The sequence below is a fragment of the Hyperolius riggenbachi genome, chromosome 6 (genome assembly GCF_040937935.1).
Source record: "Hyperolius riggenbachi isolate aHypRig1 chromosome 6, aHypRig1.pri, whole genome shotgun sequence".
NCBI lineage: Eukaryota > Metazoa > Chordata > Amphibia > Anura > Hyperoliidae > Hyperolius > Hyperolius riggenbachi.
In genome coordinates this window covers 242,979,681-242,996,317 of record NC_090651.1, presented here as the reverse complement: position 1 = coordinate 242,996,317, position 16,637 = coordinate 242,979,681, and the positions used below count along the sequence as shown (strand labels likewise).

Below are 16,637 nucleotides of genomic sequence, written 5' to 3'. Positions count from 1 at the left end.
ACTGCAATAAAAGAGGACAAAAAAATTGCTCTTTACAAAGAAAGCTAAATCTAAGGATAGAAGTACCATTTTTTTTGTCTTGTCATCTTTCTTTTTTATTTGTTATAGTTACTGTATAGATAGTAAGTTATTTACATATGTATGCTATGGTTTTAGTGACGATTTATTGTTTTATTTTTATTTGTCAAGCAGATCCCCACCTTCCAGCATTTTTAAAATACTTGCTTGAATTGTGCTAGTGTAAACAATTTGTGTGATTTCCTGCATTCCTTTAGGATAGATTTTCCTTATCAGTGACATTACTACAAGGATAGGCAAATTAAACCACTCCAAGAGAGACAAAGACAGACATTTATAAATCTTTACACATACGTTTTTTATTGTTGTGTTTGTTTCTCCTAGGTTGCGTTTCAGTCTGGCCCCAATAACACTAACATATAACAGCAGAGCTCCTTTTCTATCCCATGAATAAAATGTGAGGAGGTGAGGTGTGCCATATAGGGACACAGACAGCAATAACAATCTGAAAAACATGTAACCCCTTATTAATCCACGCAACTCTAAAAGAAAATCAGCAGTTTGGAAGGTCTGTAATATTCTTGAGGACTCTGGAACATTTGGGGACACACCTCATTATTGTGTGTCTAATCACCACAAGACTGGTACACCACAAATAATATCGACACTCCATTCATTGTGGATCTGTATTATACAGCATGGATGAAATCTGCCTGTTCCATTACCTTCCACACAAAAAATGGTTTACCTTGCTCTCCATATTGTGCATTACTGAAGATGTCTCCAACATTTGCCAAGGTTCTTGCATATTGAGTCATACAGGGTGCATTACAAACAGGTTCCTTGGTTTGGTACATTACCATATGCTGAGGTGGACACTTTCTATGGAGCAATGTATGTGGATTTATGGAGCACTCTAACCCCTTATGAGGCTTATCTTTACAACACTAATTTTTGGACCTTTATTACCGTCTCCACAAAGGGAGGTTTTTCACCTTACACCAGTACAGGCATAAGTAGATTCCATATTTTGGTTAATATTGCACATACTTTGAAAACATTGTGATACAGTATTCACCCTTCAATGAGAGTTGGGATTGATTATGTCACTGTAGACTAAAAGTTCACTCTTTGAATCTTTTAAAGTTAGCCAATAAATGTTACCATCCTGATCTTTGCCTTTTTGGAAACTTTTAAGGAGTATTATTTTTCCGTGCTGACACAATGTTGTAACCTAACCAGGCACAGACCACCATTTGAGCTTCTTTTCTCTTACCCTTTTTACCCTTACACCTTGTCCTATTTCCCATCCCCTGTATCCCTCTCCTTTTTTCCCCCTTTATTCCTCTTTTATCATGAACCTTATCATTCCCATTTCTTAATCAGCACTACTGTTTTTTTTTGTTATTTTTGTTTATATGAGTTGGGGGGAGCTGTACCCCTCTTGAGATTATTCTGTTTTCATTGTTTTAGTCATCAGTGATTTATAGAACTGAAGAATACACAGGAAGAATGTTGCTTACATTTTTTATTTGTCTTTCCTTGGTAACCACTTTCCAAAAAATGATTTCATGGCTGTTTTTACCTCTTTATTTCTTAATGTGTAAATAATTGGGTTCAGCAAGGGGGTTACAACTGTGTAGAATACAGAGACCATTTTATCTGCAGCATAAGCTACAGATGGTCTTAAATAGATGAAGACACATGGTCCAAAGAAAAGGGTGACAACAATGAGATGTGAAGCACAAGTTGAGAAGGCTTTACCCATTCCTTGTTCAGATCGGGTCTTGAGAATGGTGTTGATAATTCCCATGTATGACAGAAGTAGCACAATAAAGCAGAGAGCTGAGATCATCCCACTATTGGCCACAAATACTATTTCAATTATGAAAATATCTGAACAGGCCAGGACAGACAGAGGGTGGATGTCACAGAAAAAATGGTCTATGTGGTTCAGCCCACAAAACTTCAGTTGGCAGGTCAAGATGATCTGGATGATGGAATGGAAAAAGCTTATCACCCAACATACAAGCTCTAGCCAATGGCACTTTGTTTTGTTCATAATACTAGAATAGCGTAGAGGGTTGCAGATAGCGACATAGCGATCATAGGCCATGACTGTTAGGAGAATGCACTCTGTTCCCGCAAAGAAGTGTAAGAAGAATAGTTGGGTAATACAGGCGTTGGTGGAGATGGTGTTAGACTTGGAGAGAAAGTCAGCCAGCATTTTGGGGATGGTCACTGTGGCATAGCACAGGTCTACCAGGGATAACCTGCTGAGAAAGTAATACATGGCTGAATGGAGACGAGCTTCAAACTGAACGGTTACTATGATAACGAGGTTGCCAAGCATGGTGAGACTGTAGACAATAAGTAGAAGGATGAATAAGGCAATGCTTAGCTTGGGGAAACTGGCCAATCCCAGGAGGGTGAACTCCTCTACTTTATGCTGATTAGTTGAATTCATTTTTTTGTTCTGTAAGTAAGTGTATGAAATACATCAATCATAACAGATAAAAGCATACAAAATATGATAGAGTATAGAGGAATTTGTTACTTTCAGAATGGTGTAAAATTCAACAAGAAGGAAATCTTCCTGTCTCATTTTTATTTGGTATGTTTTAGGACCACTATCTTGAAAAATGATAAAATGTAAAGTACATGTGCATCCATACATATTAATATACATTTTACCCAGAGTAAATAAGCTAGAAATTACTTCTCTCCTATGTTGCTGTCTCTTACATTAGGTAGTAAATATCTGACAAATCTGACAGGGTTTGGACTAATCTATCTCCTTATAGGGCATTCTCAGTGTTTTCTTTTTTTTCAAAAGCTTTTATTAAATGGTAGGAGCTCAGTCCAACTGCCAAAATAGTGTGCAAACAAGTAGGTAGGCTGGCCAACAACTTTGTAATCAATTCTTTTTTTTAGAGAGTGCTTTTGTTAAGAATAAAGTAGGTAATGAGAATACCCCATGAGGAGAAGGACTAGTCCAAAATTTTATATTTTATCAGATATTAATATGTACTGTAAGTGACAACAACATAGGAGAAAGCTCATGTATAGCTCATTTTACCCAGGAGGAAATGTACTTCTTATTTGAATGTGATACGATGTATTTTACATTTTTTCATGATTGTGAAATTCCACTTTTATTTTAAGAAAAAAGTCATTGTTATCAGTTTGGCTCTGTGTATTGTAGGGATTAGTTACTTCTGCTTGGTTGCTTTTGTTTTCTGTGCATTCTTCAGTACTTGAAATGGAATCTGGCAGATAGGAGTGCCAAAGTTTGCTGCCAGCCAAACGGTGAGTACAGTATAGGTATTGAAAATGAGTAAAGCCTCATATACACAGTACAATTTTCCATCAGATCGATAGATCGACCAGATAATGTCCGACCAGTCCAATTGGATTGTGATCGATTTTGCAATCAATTTTGGGTAGTTATCAACGCAAAATCGATCAGGAACAATTTGGACATCTACACACGATGCAACTTCTTATCAGATCACCGGTCGTTCTGATGGAAAATTGTACCATGTGTATGAGGCTTAACGAAGCTTCTTGCTCTATGTAGCTTATTACTGCTGCAGCAAGGTGGGAGTTTCTGGACAGGCACATAGCTACATTACCCCAACAAAGTACAAAGAGTACTACTGAATAAGGCTACAAAGTAGAGCTATTTTTGATTAGTACAATTTTTTGATATAATCAAGAGTGTTATACAAGCAACATATGACCTGTGTACATAATGTGAGTTGTGGTATTTGCAAAATGCCCATTATGTACTTTGCATGAATGTCACAATCTTTACATGAACTGCATGTTCATGTAAATCTTACCATTGTTTCATTAATCTGCACTATGCAAGATAAATATGGATACATTTAGTACTTGTCCTACAAATAACTTCATTAGATCAATCAGAATAACGTTATTATTCACCAAGCACGACTGGGTAGTGCCCACAATTGGACTTGGCATATACACGTCTTAAGTATGAGATAGGAGATATGACACACAATATGTGGGAGAGTAAACACAATCTAAAAATCAGCAGTGTAAGTAGATACAGTACACAAATGTTATTAGAAGCGACCAGCCTTTGCGAACTCTAAAGGTGGCCATACATGGTACAATTTTTCAATTAGATAATTTAGTTCGATTATTCAGTTAGATCGAATATAATGATTTTTCCAGCATGTCCGATCATTTTTCCCGAAAAAACAGGATAATCGTTCGAATTTCTTGATCGAAAAAAAAAATATTTTCAATTTTCATTCAATTCGATCATTTAGATCGAATAAACGGGAAAATAGAATGTTTTTATTGTACTGTGTATGGCCACCATAAGTGGGAAGGGGGGGGGGGGGTGGGGGGCGTGAAGAGATTTGAAGAGGTTGATAGTCAAGGGGAAAAAACTGTACCTATGCCTCCTGGTGGAATTTGCCCAAACCTCTACCATCATGGTAGCAGATAGAAGAAGCAGTGGCCCGGGTGGGAGGAATCTTGAGCGCAGGTCCTTGTAGGGAGGATGGGTGGGTGTTGCCTCTCTCGATCCCACAAGGAAGTTCCTAGTCCTTTCTTTCCTCTGCACTTACTGAGGTGAGCTGTTTACCTGCCTACCTCAGTTTGTCACCTTGACCCTAGTTGACCCTACCTTGACCCTAGTGGACCTATCCTGCCATTCCGGAGGTCACTTTTTTTTTCTCCATCCATGTACCCCTCCCGCTCTGCTCCGCTCCGCCTGCTCTGGGGCTCACTTGACTTGGATAGGACCCATAAGCGACCCCTTTTCCCCCCAACAAAAAAACAGTGACACACTTGGAATCCAACAGCCACAGCTTTTATTTAATATAAACACACCAATATTTTTTACAATGAACACCAAATCTCAGTATACAATTTTTTAAATCATTTGATATTTTGACAAGGCCGCCAATTACCATAGTAGCCACCAGCCATGACTTATACAAGCTCTGTGGGTACCTGATTCTACCCTTGTTGTACCAAGTTGGCCCTGTCAAAGGACCCACCACAGCACTTCAAGAGTTTATAGCTAACCCTGAATGCCACGCCTTATACTGAGGGCAGCTCCCAGAGCCTCCTTAAGCCCAAACAGGAACACGTCATTTCCAACATCAGTTAAGTAGACACCGTCATGCTGGAAGAAAGTCGGGTAATTTTTTAGCAACTTGTGTCGGACCGCCACCCCACCCTTAATACCAACAAACTTTGCAACTTTTTTATGTTTGTTTTTCTAAGGGATTAGGGGCTGCCAACGCATTCTTGGAACCATTTACGACTGCACCACCATAAGGTTGGGAAACAAGGCCCATATACGGAAAAAAAAGGATTTTAAGTCTGTTGTCAAACAATCCATGGGGTACCAACCCAGGTTATTCCATCCTATAGGCAATATTAGAATATCTGTGGGGCCCCATAGGCATGCTAGTCTGAAGTACTTTGAAACACCCCTTTCCAATGTGAGCTCCGGGTACCCAAACAGCAGCTCTGTGTTCTCAGCGTCCTGATCTAGCTTCCTTTTCCCGCAGCGATTCACCACCCTCCTTTTGGCCCATACCAAGTAAGAATGTCCTATAAGCCACACTCTACACCTGCCCTTGTTGATTCCTGTAAATATAGCATATTGGATGGCAATGTTGTGACATGGATGTTATTTCACAATTTGTTATGCAAACTTTGGTTTTGTTACCTGTCCCTCTCCCTTTTCACTCTGCTAAGTGGGGTCAGATGTACAACTTAAATTTAAGTTCCATCTCCCAATCTTACGCAACATTTGGTCACTCATACCCCTCCTTGTTGACTCTGTGGCTAAACTGATGCGATAATAATGGGACCCGTACTCCCCTGCTTTATACCCCACCTAAAGCAAATGCAATTTCTATACTGTGATAAATTGGTAACGTAACCGGGAGGACCTATTCTCATGTAGGAGCTATGAGTCCCCCCCCCCACCCACCTTGGGCCGCCGGCACATAAATTGGTTATATAGCAACAGCTATAGTATTGAGCACTTGCGTTTTGTCAGTTGTTGTTTGGTGCCTTTGATTTTGCAATATTGAAGAAAAGTATGTCCTGACACTGGGACACCTGTGTGATGTGAAAGCCCAGGAAGGCCCCCTTTTGTGTTGTGCGTTGGCTAACGCCCCGTAGAAGACAAGTGCAAAAGCTAATTTTAATAGCCTTCTCTCAAGGTTGTTTTGACAGATTGTGCCAATGCTTCCTATGAGGTCCCGAAGTAAGGGGATGCTTATTGGTCGCCTTTTATCCCTTGTCTTTGGTCCTCTTTGGAAACCCTTCACTGCCTGGCATATTATGCTTTGCCAACTTGTGCAAGCAATGCTGATAGCAAGAGAGTTCTCAGGAGCTGATTGAAGCAGGTTTTCAACACTATCACAATACTAGGTATCTAAAGAGCCTGAAGAAGTACCTCTTTCAGGTTCTTGTACTCTAATTGCTCTCCACGTACATCTCCAGCAAGCAAGAGAACCTACTTTTTGATACTTTTTTAATTGCAGAGTGCTGATTTTTTTTAAACTGCAGATGAAAATGATCTCCTAATTCAAACTTAGGAGTAAAAATTAATTGAATGGGGCCCTTATAGTCTTTCTTAAAAGACCTATGCAAGCAAATTTAAAAAAAAAATCTACTTACCTGGGGCTTCCTCCAGCCCCTGGAAGCCGTCCTGATCCCTTGCCGCAGCTTTGCATGCAGCCGGTTGTCCGGGGTCCCCTCAGTTGCAGATGCCAATGGGCATCTACTACACCTGCGCGAGAGCCGCTCATGGTTGTGCTGACGTTGTCTGGAGTGTCCTGCGCTGGACTACTGTGCCTGCGCGGTTAACTCCAGACCATGTCAGCGCAATCACGAACGGCTCAGGCGCAGGTGCAGTAGATGCCAACCTGGTGAGGTCAGCATCTGCACTGGAGGGAACCCTGGCCAACCGGCTGAATGCAGAGCTGCGGTGAGGGCACAGGACGGCTTCTAGGGGCCTTCTCTTTAAGATGGCCACACATCATACCATTTTTTACATTTCTTTTCAAATCAAGGATTACAATCAGTTTTTCTGATTGATTGTAACGTTTAAAAAATTGATCATTGTACCACACACGTGTTCAATTTTTCCCCAGTTATGAAAAATAATATTGAAAATGCAAAAAAAATATATATATTGAAAACTCTGAGAAAATTGCATGGGTGTTGTCACGGAACAGCCGTGAGAAACTAGAACGCAATCAGTTTATTGCGCCGATCGCCCTGGATGGTAGTCAGGCCAGCGATTTAGAGATTGACATTCCGGGTTTTTTTTAAATAGGAAGTTTTTTTTCCCCTGTTAGCAGCTGGCAGGAAGACTTGCCCTGTGACCAGAGCCGGGACAAGGTCCTCCAGCACCCAAGGCTGAGACACCAAAGTGCGCCCCTCCATCCCTCCCACCCAGCCGTCACACACTGATTGCTATTAGACTAAGAGGCGCCACAGGGCCCACAACCTCCCCAACACCTTAATATCTAGTTATCTGGCATGCAGTCACTGCCATGTATCCCCTTTTCTTATTTCTTTCTGCTTCAAACACAATTAGGAATGACAGCTGAATGAATTCTGCACCCCCTCCTACCCTGCGCCCCGAGGCTGGAGCCTCTCCAGCCTATGCCTCGGCCCGGCCCTGCCTGTGACTGCTGATTAAGCCAGAGGTGTAAACTCAAAGTTTGTCTAAGCTGATCTCACATTCAGATGTTAATTGAAGGAGCCAACAGGGCCTTTTCATAGACGGAGATCCCAAGAAGCAGACACAGCTGGACTCCAGTCAGGCTGACTCCAGCCTTAGCAGGAAGAAATGAATGTACTATATAATCTTTTGCCCATTTACAGAATACAATAAATAGGGTGGTTATGAGAGCGGTATCATTGGATCCGTAGGGTCATGCTGGATCTCTTGATACCAGTCGAGAGGGGCCCGGGGCCCCTACAACCCAGGTATGAATCTACCCAGGACCCTGATCTGCTGCACTAGCCATGTCGGATATCATATTAATCTGTATTTTCCTCCAAGTATGAAGCTGTTACCCCCCTAAATGTAACGTGTATGGTTCAGGAGTTACAGCAATTCATAAGTTTAGCTCTAAAATCTCTCAGAGGGAATGAACTGTCATTTGCTGGTAGCTCAGAGGGGGCCGGCATTGCCACACCCCCAAACCAGCTTCATCAAAAGCACAGAGCCAGCAGGCGGGCTGGAGTCCTCCACACTGAAACATCTTGAACTCATCTGTGCCAGCTTGAGGATATGCTGGCATCCACCTGGTCTGAACTCTGAACTTTGATTGAAACCCAGAACTCTGATTTTTCCCACAAAAAGGACATCTTTCCAGGAACTAAGTATTTTTCTCCCTTCTTTTATTTTTTATACTGGCTATTACTGTTTTAATAATTGTTGATTTTAATAATTGTCTGTATATATTAATTATTTATATTGCGTGAATAAACGACTTTCTCCAAGTCATTCACTGTCCGCTACCCTGCTTATCAGCACACACAGAACTGATCCCGGGTCTCTGAAGATACGCTACTGTTTGTTTGTTGTTGGCTAGACAGAATACCGTGTGTTTAACCGTTTTATTCGCAGGACTAGTCAGTCAGTAAATCGGGTCCACTGGCCCATACCAGTGGTGGTGGCAGATACCGTGGAATCGTGTGTACGTTGTAATTACCCGTGTCTCACAGGCTCCCTTCTGGTTTGTCTGCGGTTGATTCTTAGCGGTTCCTGCGCATTGACTGCGACCAGAGTTCGCACGATCTGTGCGCTGGCACCGTTTAGAAGGCTAAGCGCGGTCAGCCACTAGGGCTCCTGTGACAGTGTTAGGCAGCGGTCGGGATCTGTGTTGTGCTGAAAGTATCTAAGATAGCGCTAGCGCTATCAAGAAACGAACTAATTCGTTGGTGTAGCTGGAAGGCAATATATTTTTTATATATACAGAGAGACTGTGTAGCCAGTACCCCTCCCCAAAAGTTTTATTTTATTTGGCGTGGGAATGTCCGGGAACTACAAGAAAATGTGCCTGGCGGACCTGCAAAATCTTTGCCAAGAGAGAGGCATTGATGTCGGCCGCAAGAAACAAGGGGACCTGGTAACGGAATTGTTTCAATGGGATACCCAGCAACTGCGGGAGCCAGGAGTGTCCGCTGAAGTGGATACCAGCCCATCTGACAATCGAGGGGAACCAGAGACTGAGACTCCTGACCGTACAGAGGTTGTGCATCCTGAGGGCCCTGCATCAACAGTTACGCCAGAGACTGTCAGTATGGACCCCAATCCCAGAGTTTCTGAAAGTACTCGCCTGGAACCGGCCAGTACTGGACTGTCCGTTTGTACTGATCCGCTAATGCAGCAGGCATTACAAAAGCTGATGGACACTGACCTGGACAAGTACCTGCAGTACATGCGTGAGGAGCGCCAATCTGCTGAACGCCACGCAGAGAGGGATGCCGCTGAGCGAGAACGGGAGCGCCAACGACAGCATGAGCTAAACATGGCAAAAGTGCAACAGGCCAGCCGGAGCTCACCGCCCAGCCTCCCTGCTGAAGGAGCTGCACCACCCGTAAGTGCAAAATTTAAATTTGCTAATATTGAAAAAGACACAGACATTGACTTGTTTTTGCGGTCTTTTGAAAAAGCATGCTGTCAGTATCGTCTGTCCCAAGACCAGTGGGCCAGACATCTGACACCTTTGCTGCGCTACAAAGCGCTTGATGCCTTCGCAGAATTGCCTGCGGAGAAGGATAATGATTATGCTGCTATAAAAGACGCTATCGTTACTAAGTACCAGCTGACGCCAGAAGCCTATCGGAAAAAGTTCAGGGCCTGGCAGAAAAAGTCTTCTGATTCGTACCGAGATGTGGTCAGCAGCTTGCTCACCACACTCCGCCAGTGGACTCTAGGCCTCACCAAAGGGTCTTATGGCGTCCTGGAGGACTTGATAGTCCTCGAACAATTTCTGAACATTTGCCCTGCTGATGTACGACAGTTTGTGTTAGAATGCAGGCCGGCTTCAGCCACTGTCGCTGCAGACCTTGCTGAGACTTTTGCAACTACCCGGGTGGCTGATACCCGCAGAACTGTCCCATCCAGCTGGAGAGGAGGTCAGCCCAATACCTCGGCAGACTCTCCTGCCCCTGTGAGCCGTCAGCCACAGAGGCCACCCAGCACAGCTTCTGCACCCAGGGCTGCAGCCTCTGGAGAGGTCACCTGTCACTACTGCCACAAGACGGGACACATGAAGTTCACCTGTCTGGAGCGGAGGCAGACCACCCCAGCACCTGGACCACCCGCACCTCGCCCGCGGCAGACACCACCCGCCAGTGTACCCCAACCAGGAGCCGCATCCAACCTGATGTTTGCCAAGGGGGCAGGGAACTCCCCCATCACAAGCAATCACCAGCTGGTTACTGTGAATGACCAGCTTGTCAGGGGTTTCCGTGACACCGGAGCAGATGTCACTCTGGTGCGTGCACACCTTGTCCCCGCAGAGGCCATCATTCCTGACCAGTACCTCACCCTCACTGGAGTGGGGGGCACTCTTTCTCACATTCCCCAAGCTCGGGTGTCCATCGACTGGGGGGTGGGGGTCCACGAGAAGGTTGTTGGGATCCTGGACCAACTGCCGGTCCCTGTTTTGCTGGGGACCGACTTGGGCACGCTGGTGTCGTACTATGAACCTGCACCAAGCCCTGTGGAATGCCAGGACAGAGACGGACTCTCTGCCCACACCCAGGTACTTTGCACCCAGGGGCAAGAACAGGGGGGAGGTGGGTTGAACGTGCCCAGTTCACGGGTACCTGTGTTCGATGTACAAACTGTCTGTGATGAAAATGTTCCTGTTACTGTTATTAATGCTTGTGACAATGATGTAGGTAATGCCAATATGTGCCATTCTGAAGGGATACCTGTGCTAGCGGTAACACGCAGCCATACTGCTCAGAACCTGAGCTCAGAACAGGTGGAGGAGGTTCCGGCCTCCTCCCCCTCCTCTGACCACAGGGATGGTACCCTTCAGCCCCTAACCTCAGCTGGCTGAGAGTGAGAGTGCTGCATTTGTGCAAGCACTCCAGACTGACCCTAACCTCGAGGCCCTCAGAAAACAGGCTTCTGAGCCCCTCACAGACGAGGCTACGTTCAAGGTATACTGGGAAGGTGGGAAGTTGTACAGTGAGCCTGTACACCCTACCGAAGGTGAAATGGGGATGGGTACCAAGTTGCTTGTGGTACCTAGTGCCTTCCGGGGGCATGTGCTGAAGTCCGCACATGACATTCCCCTGGCCGGGCACTTGGGGATCCACAGGACACTTGATCGTATCCGGGGACATTTCTACTGGCCTCAAATGCGGATAGATGTGACTAACTACTGCCGCTCATGTACCATTTGCCAAAAGGTAAAAAGGGCTGGGAATCCCCGCAAAGCTCCCTTGTGTCCACTGCCAATCATAGGTGAGCCCTTTCACAGAGTGGCAGTCGACATAATTGGACCGTTGCCCACTCCCAGCAGCAGTGGCAAAAGGTACATCCTGACGGTGGTGGATTACGCCACCCGCTATCCTGAGGCCATGGCCCTTTCCTCCCTGAGGGCGGACAAGGTAGCCGACGCGCTACTTAACATTTTCTCCCGAGTCGGGTTCCCTACGGAGATGCTCTCTGATCAGGGAACCCAGTTTATGTCCGGACTCATGGAGGCCCTGTGCAAAAAGATACAGATGATGCACATTGTCTCCAGTCCCTACCACCCGCAGACCAATGGACTGTGTGAAAGGTTCAACGGGTCGCTGAAGCAAATGCTGACCACGTTTGTTGAGTCGCAAGGTGGGGACTGGGAACGATACCTGCCTCATCTGTTGTTTGCATACAGGGAGGTGCCGCAGGAATCTACCGGGTTCTCCCCGTTCGAGCTCCTGTATGGTAGGAATGTCCGAGGACCCCTACAATTGATGCGGGACACGTGGGAGGGCAAGGGGGACCCCACAGATGTCTCTGTAGTTGATTACGTTCTCAGGTTCAGGGACAAGATGGAGTCCCTCACAGAAATGGTAACGGAAAACATGGCCCAGGCTCAGGCCAAACAAAAACTCTGGTATGACCGCACTGCTGGAGAGAGGTCATTTGAAGTAGGTGACAAAGTGTATGCCCTTCTTCCAGTGAGGCAGAACAAGCTGCAAGCGGCCTGGGAGGGACCCTACACTATAGTGCAACGGTTAAACCCTCTGACATACCTGGTGAACATGGGAGGCAGGAAACAGAAAAGCTTTCATGTCAACATGCTGAAGGCCCACCATGACAGGACCAAGTATGTGCTGCCAGTGTGCAGCCGGTTAGAGCAGGGAGAGGCAGACCCCCTGTTAGACCTGCTGGCTGACATACAAGATGTGGACAGCGACCTAAGCGTCAACCCACAACTCTCCTCGTCCCAGCAAGAGCAGTTGCAGGAGGTGCTGGGTCCGTACCAGCACACCTTCTCCGGTGTCCCGGGGCGGACCAGTCTGGCAGTGCATAGGGTAGATACGGGCACCCATCCCCCCATCAGGCAATCCGCTTACCGCGTCTCCCCTGAGGTGCAAGCGGACATGCAGAAAGAGGTGAGGGAGATGCTGGAGCTAGGGGTGGTTCAAAAGTCCTGTAGTGCCTGGGCAGCCCCTGTTGTCCTGGTCCCCAAGAAGGACCAGACAACTCGGTTCTGCGTGGACTACAGGAAGTTGAACGCCATCACCACTACAGATGCCTACCTCATGCCTCGCATCGATGAGTTGTTGGATACGCTGGCGTCCGCCAGGTACCTATCAATCATGGATCTGAGCCGGGGGTACTGGCAGATACCACTTGGACCTGACGCGAGGCAGAAGTCGGCCTTCATCACCCCTTTTGGCCTCTTTGAGTTCACGATGATGCCCTTTGGGATGAAGAACGCTCCTGCCACGTTTCAGCGGGCCGTAAACGACCTGCTGGAGGGACTGCAAGGGTTCGCTGTAGCGTACTTGGATGACATTGCGGTGTTCAGCCCCACCTGGGAGGAACACCTCAAACACCTGTCCCAGGTACTAGAGAGGCTGGCCGCAGCCAATCTGACAGTTAAGCCGAGTAAGTGTCAGATTGGTATGACCGAGGTGCAGTACTTAGGTCACCGGGTGGGGGGTAACACCCTGAAACCTGACACGGGAAAGGTTGACGCCATCCTGGCATGGCCTCGGCCTATCACGAAAAAGCAGGTCCAGGCGTTCCTGGGGACCGCCGGCTACTATAGGAAATTTGTTCCAGCCTATAGTACCCTGGCGAAGCCCCTGACCGATGCCACTAGTAAGAAACACCCCAAGGTTGTTAGCTGGACCCCCGCTTGCGAGAACGCCTTCCAAGCGTTGAAGCAGGCACTCGCGAGTGCCCCTGTGCTGCAAGCCCCGGATTTCAGTCGTCGGTTTGTTGTGCAAACCGATGCCTCTGACTACGGTCTCGGCGCAGTCCTCAGCCAGGTGGATGGAAAGGGAGATGAACACCCTATCCTCTACCTGAGCCCGAAGCTCCTGCCCCGAGAGGTAGCCTACTCCACCACTGAAAAGGAGTGCCTAGCGATCGTGTGGGCCCTACAGAAACTACAATCGTATCTGTACGGCCGCTCTTTCACGATCATTACCGACCATAACCCCCTCAGTTGGCTAAACCGTACTGCTGGGACCAATGGCAAGCTCCTACGGTGGAGCCTGTCATTGCAACAGTACGCCTTTACGATCCAACACAAAGCGGGCAGCCGACACCAAAACGCTGATGGGCTGTCCCGGTGTCAGGGGGAACTAGGCCCAACAGCGCCAATGGCTGCTACGACGGATGTCTTGCTGACAACCCTCTACACAGCGTCAGGAAGGGGAGGTGTCACGGAACAGCCGTGAGAAACTAGAACGCAATCGGTTTATTGCGCCGATCGCCCTGGATGGTAGTCAGGCCAGCGATTTAGAGATTGACATTCCGGGTTTTTTTTAAATAGGAAGTTTTTTTCCCCCTGTTAGCAGCTGGCAGGAAGACTTGCCCTGTGACTGCTGATTAAGCCAGAGGTGTAAACTCAAAGTTTGTCTAAGCTGATCTCACATTCAGATGTTAATTGAAGGAGCCAACAGGGCCTTTTCATAGACGGAGATCCCAAGAAGCAGACACAGCTGGACTCCAGTCAGGCTGACTCCAGCCTTAGCAGGAAGAAATGAATGTACTATATAATCTTTTGCCCATTTACAGAATACAATAAATAGGGTGGTTATGAGAGCGGTATGATTGGATCCGTAGGGTCATGCTGGATCTCTTGATACCAGTCGAGAGGGGCCCGGGGCCCCTACAACCCAGGTATGAATCTACCCAGGACCCTGATCTGCTGCACTAGCCATGTCGGATATCATATTAATCTGTATTTTCCTCCAAGTATGAAGCTGTTACCCCCCTAAATGTAACGTGTATGGTTCAGGAGTTACAGCAATTCATAAGTTTAGCTCTAAAATCTCTCAGAGGGAATGAACTGTCATTTGCTGGTAGCTCAGAGGGGGCCGGCATTGCCACACCCCCAAACCAGCTTCATCAAAAGCACAGAGCCAGCAGGCGGGCTGGAGTCCTCCACACTGAAACATCTTGAACTCATCTGTGCCAGCTTGAGGATATGCTGGCATCCACCTGGTCTGAACTCTGAACTTTGATTGAAACCCAGAACTCTGATTTTTCCCACAAAAAGGACATCTTTCCAGGAACTAAGTATTTTTCTCCCTTCTTTTATTTTTTATACTGGCTATTACTGTTTTAATAATTGTTGATTTTAATAATTGTCTGTATATATTAATTATTTATATTGCGTGAATAAACGACTTTCTCCAAGTCATTCACTGTCCGCTACCCTGCTTATCAGCACACACAGAACTGATCCCGGGTCTCTGAAGATACGCTACTGTTTGTTTGTTGTTGGCTAGACAGAATACCGTGTGTTTAACCGTTTTATTCGCAGGACTAGTCAGTCAGTAAATCGGGTCCACTGGCCCATACCAGTGGTGGTGGCAGATACCGTGGAATCGTGTGTACGTTGTAATTACCCGTGTCTCACAGGCTCCCTTCTGGGCTGTCTGCGGCTAATTCTTAACGGTTCCTGCGCATTGACTGCGACCAGAGTTCGCACGATCTGTGCGCTGGCACCGTTTAGAAGGCTAAGTGCGGTCAGACCACTAGGGCTCCTGTGACAGGTGTATTTGACAATCTACCCTACACCATTCAATTTTCATAAAATTGTTTAGAAAAATCCACCACTTCCGATCGAATGCTATCGAAATAAACAGGAAATCCGGAAAGGGAAAAGCTTTGATTCTTCGGTCAACTGACCATTTTTATTGAATTGCTGTAAAATCATGTGTGGCCACCTTTACTAATACTCTGGCCCTTATTCAGTTCATTTTTTCTCCTGAGTTTTCTCCTTACTCTGCAATTACAGAGTACCAAAAAAAGGTGAAAAAGTACTGGGGAAATGATTCTGAATATTTTCTTGCTTGCTGGTGACTTAAAAGGAATTGTATTGATAAAGTGTGAAAATATCACCTAGGAGAAAACTTGGCGAACAAGTGAATTGAATAAGGAAGATCTCTATGTCTATCATATCTCAAATTGATAACTGTAACACCTCCCTATGCAACCTATCAGGTAATCGTTTGGTCCCACTCCAATCCATTCTAAACACTTCTGCTAGACCAGGGGTCAGGAACCTTTTTGGCCGAGAGAGCCATAAACGCCACATATTTTAAAATGTAATTCCGTGAGAGCCATACATGTTTCAAACTGGGAAATTAGGTTTCATGTCCCTGTTGCCATGGTGATGTGCATACAGTTGATCCACCAGGCAGCGGAAGTGTCAGACACGTCTTCAGCTTCTCTTGGGTTTCAGCAACATCAGCAATTTCCCTGCGAGCCAAACAAGAGAAATACTGACGAACAGCTTGTACAATTAGCTTAATAATTGTGTGACCAGAACTACATACTGTATTCAGAAGGTTGTGATAAGAAGAGCAATATAATAAAATAAATCTTGGACAGTCTAAAAAGAATAATAAAAAAAATGCTCACTGTGGGCACTTGCATGGGACATGAGACATCAGGAATATCTGATCACTTCTCCTGCACAGAGAGGTCAAAGGAATCTTGTTAAGGAGAACGATGACCAGAAGTGAATGCTTTCAGACCGGTTGACCAGAGGAGTGTTGGCTCTGGAGGACCCAGAAGCTTCCCTCTATTTAACTTTTGACCCGAGGTTCGCCGCAGGTGCTCTTAAATTCTCTATGTAACCTTTCTTTATTGAAGAGAGACACATTTCCTGGCATTGTCCAGCTGTTTTTATTGCCTCATTCAATTTATTTCAATGTGCTCCGTTTTACTTATTGTAGTAACCAGGTAGTTAAGAGTGTCTATGTGATAAATCAGTGCATTTTGAAGTGCAATCTGGTGGTGCATGGTGTCCCTTGCTTATAAGACCCGGTTCAAATTAGCGTTCCCTGTCCGGATTCGCCGGGCCGGATCCGGACCGTATACTGTACAAACGGAACGTACG

General features: G+C 46.0%; 2 protein-coding genes across 3 annotated transcripts in view; one reads left to right on the top strand and one right to left on the bottom strand.

The window, feature by feature from the left end:
* LOC137521406 (zinc finger protein 664-like) overlaps positions 1–16,637 on the top strand; it is a 112,976-nt gene that overhangs the window by 36,302 nt on the left and 60,037 nt on the right. Inside the window, exon 1 of one of the 2 annotated variants that reach the window (XM_068240595.1) lies at positions 16,258–16,351. The exons of the other annotated variant lie outside the window; for it this stretch is intronic. The gene's annotated coding sequence lies outside the window, so the exon portion shown is untranslated. Of the gene's footprint in view, positions 1–16,257; positions 16,352–16,637 lie in introns of those variants that run through there. 2 annotated transcript variants of the gene reach the window in all.
* Positions 1,547–2,485, bottom strand: LOC137522144 (olfactory receptor 4Q3-like). The gene has a single exon (XM_068242174.1). It carries the CDS (start codon positions 2,483–2,485, stop codon positions 1,547–1,549), a length of 939 nt encoding a protein of 312 aa, XP_068098275.1.

Coding starts and splice junctions, on each gene's coding strand:
- LOC137522144 (XM_068242174.1), bottom strand. CDS start 2,485: ATGAATTCAACTAATCAGCATAAAGTAGAGGAGTTCACCCTCCTGGGA.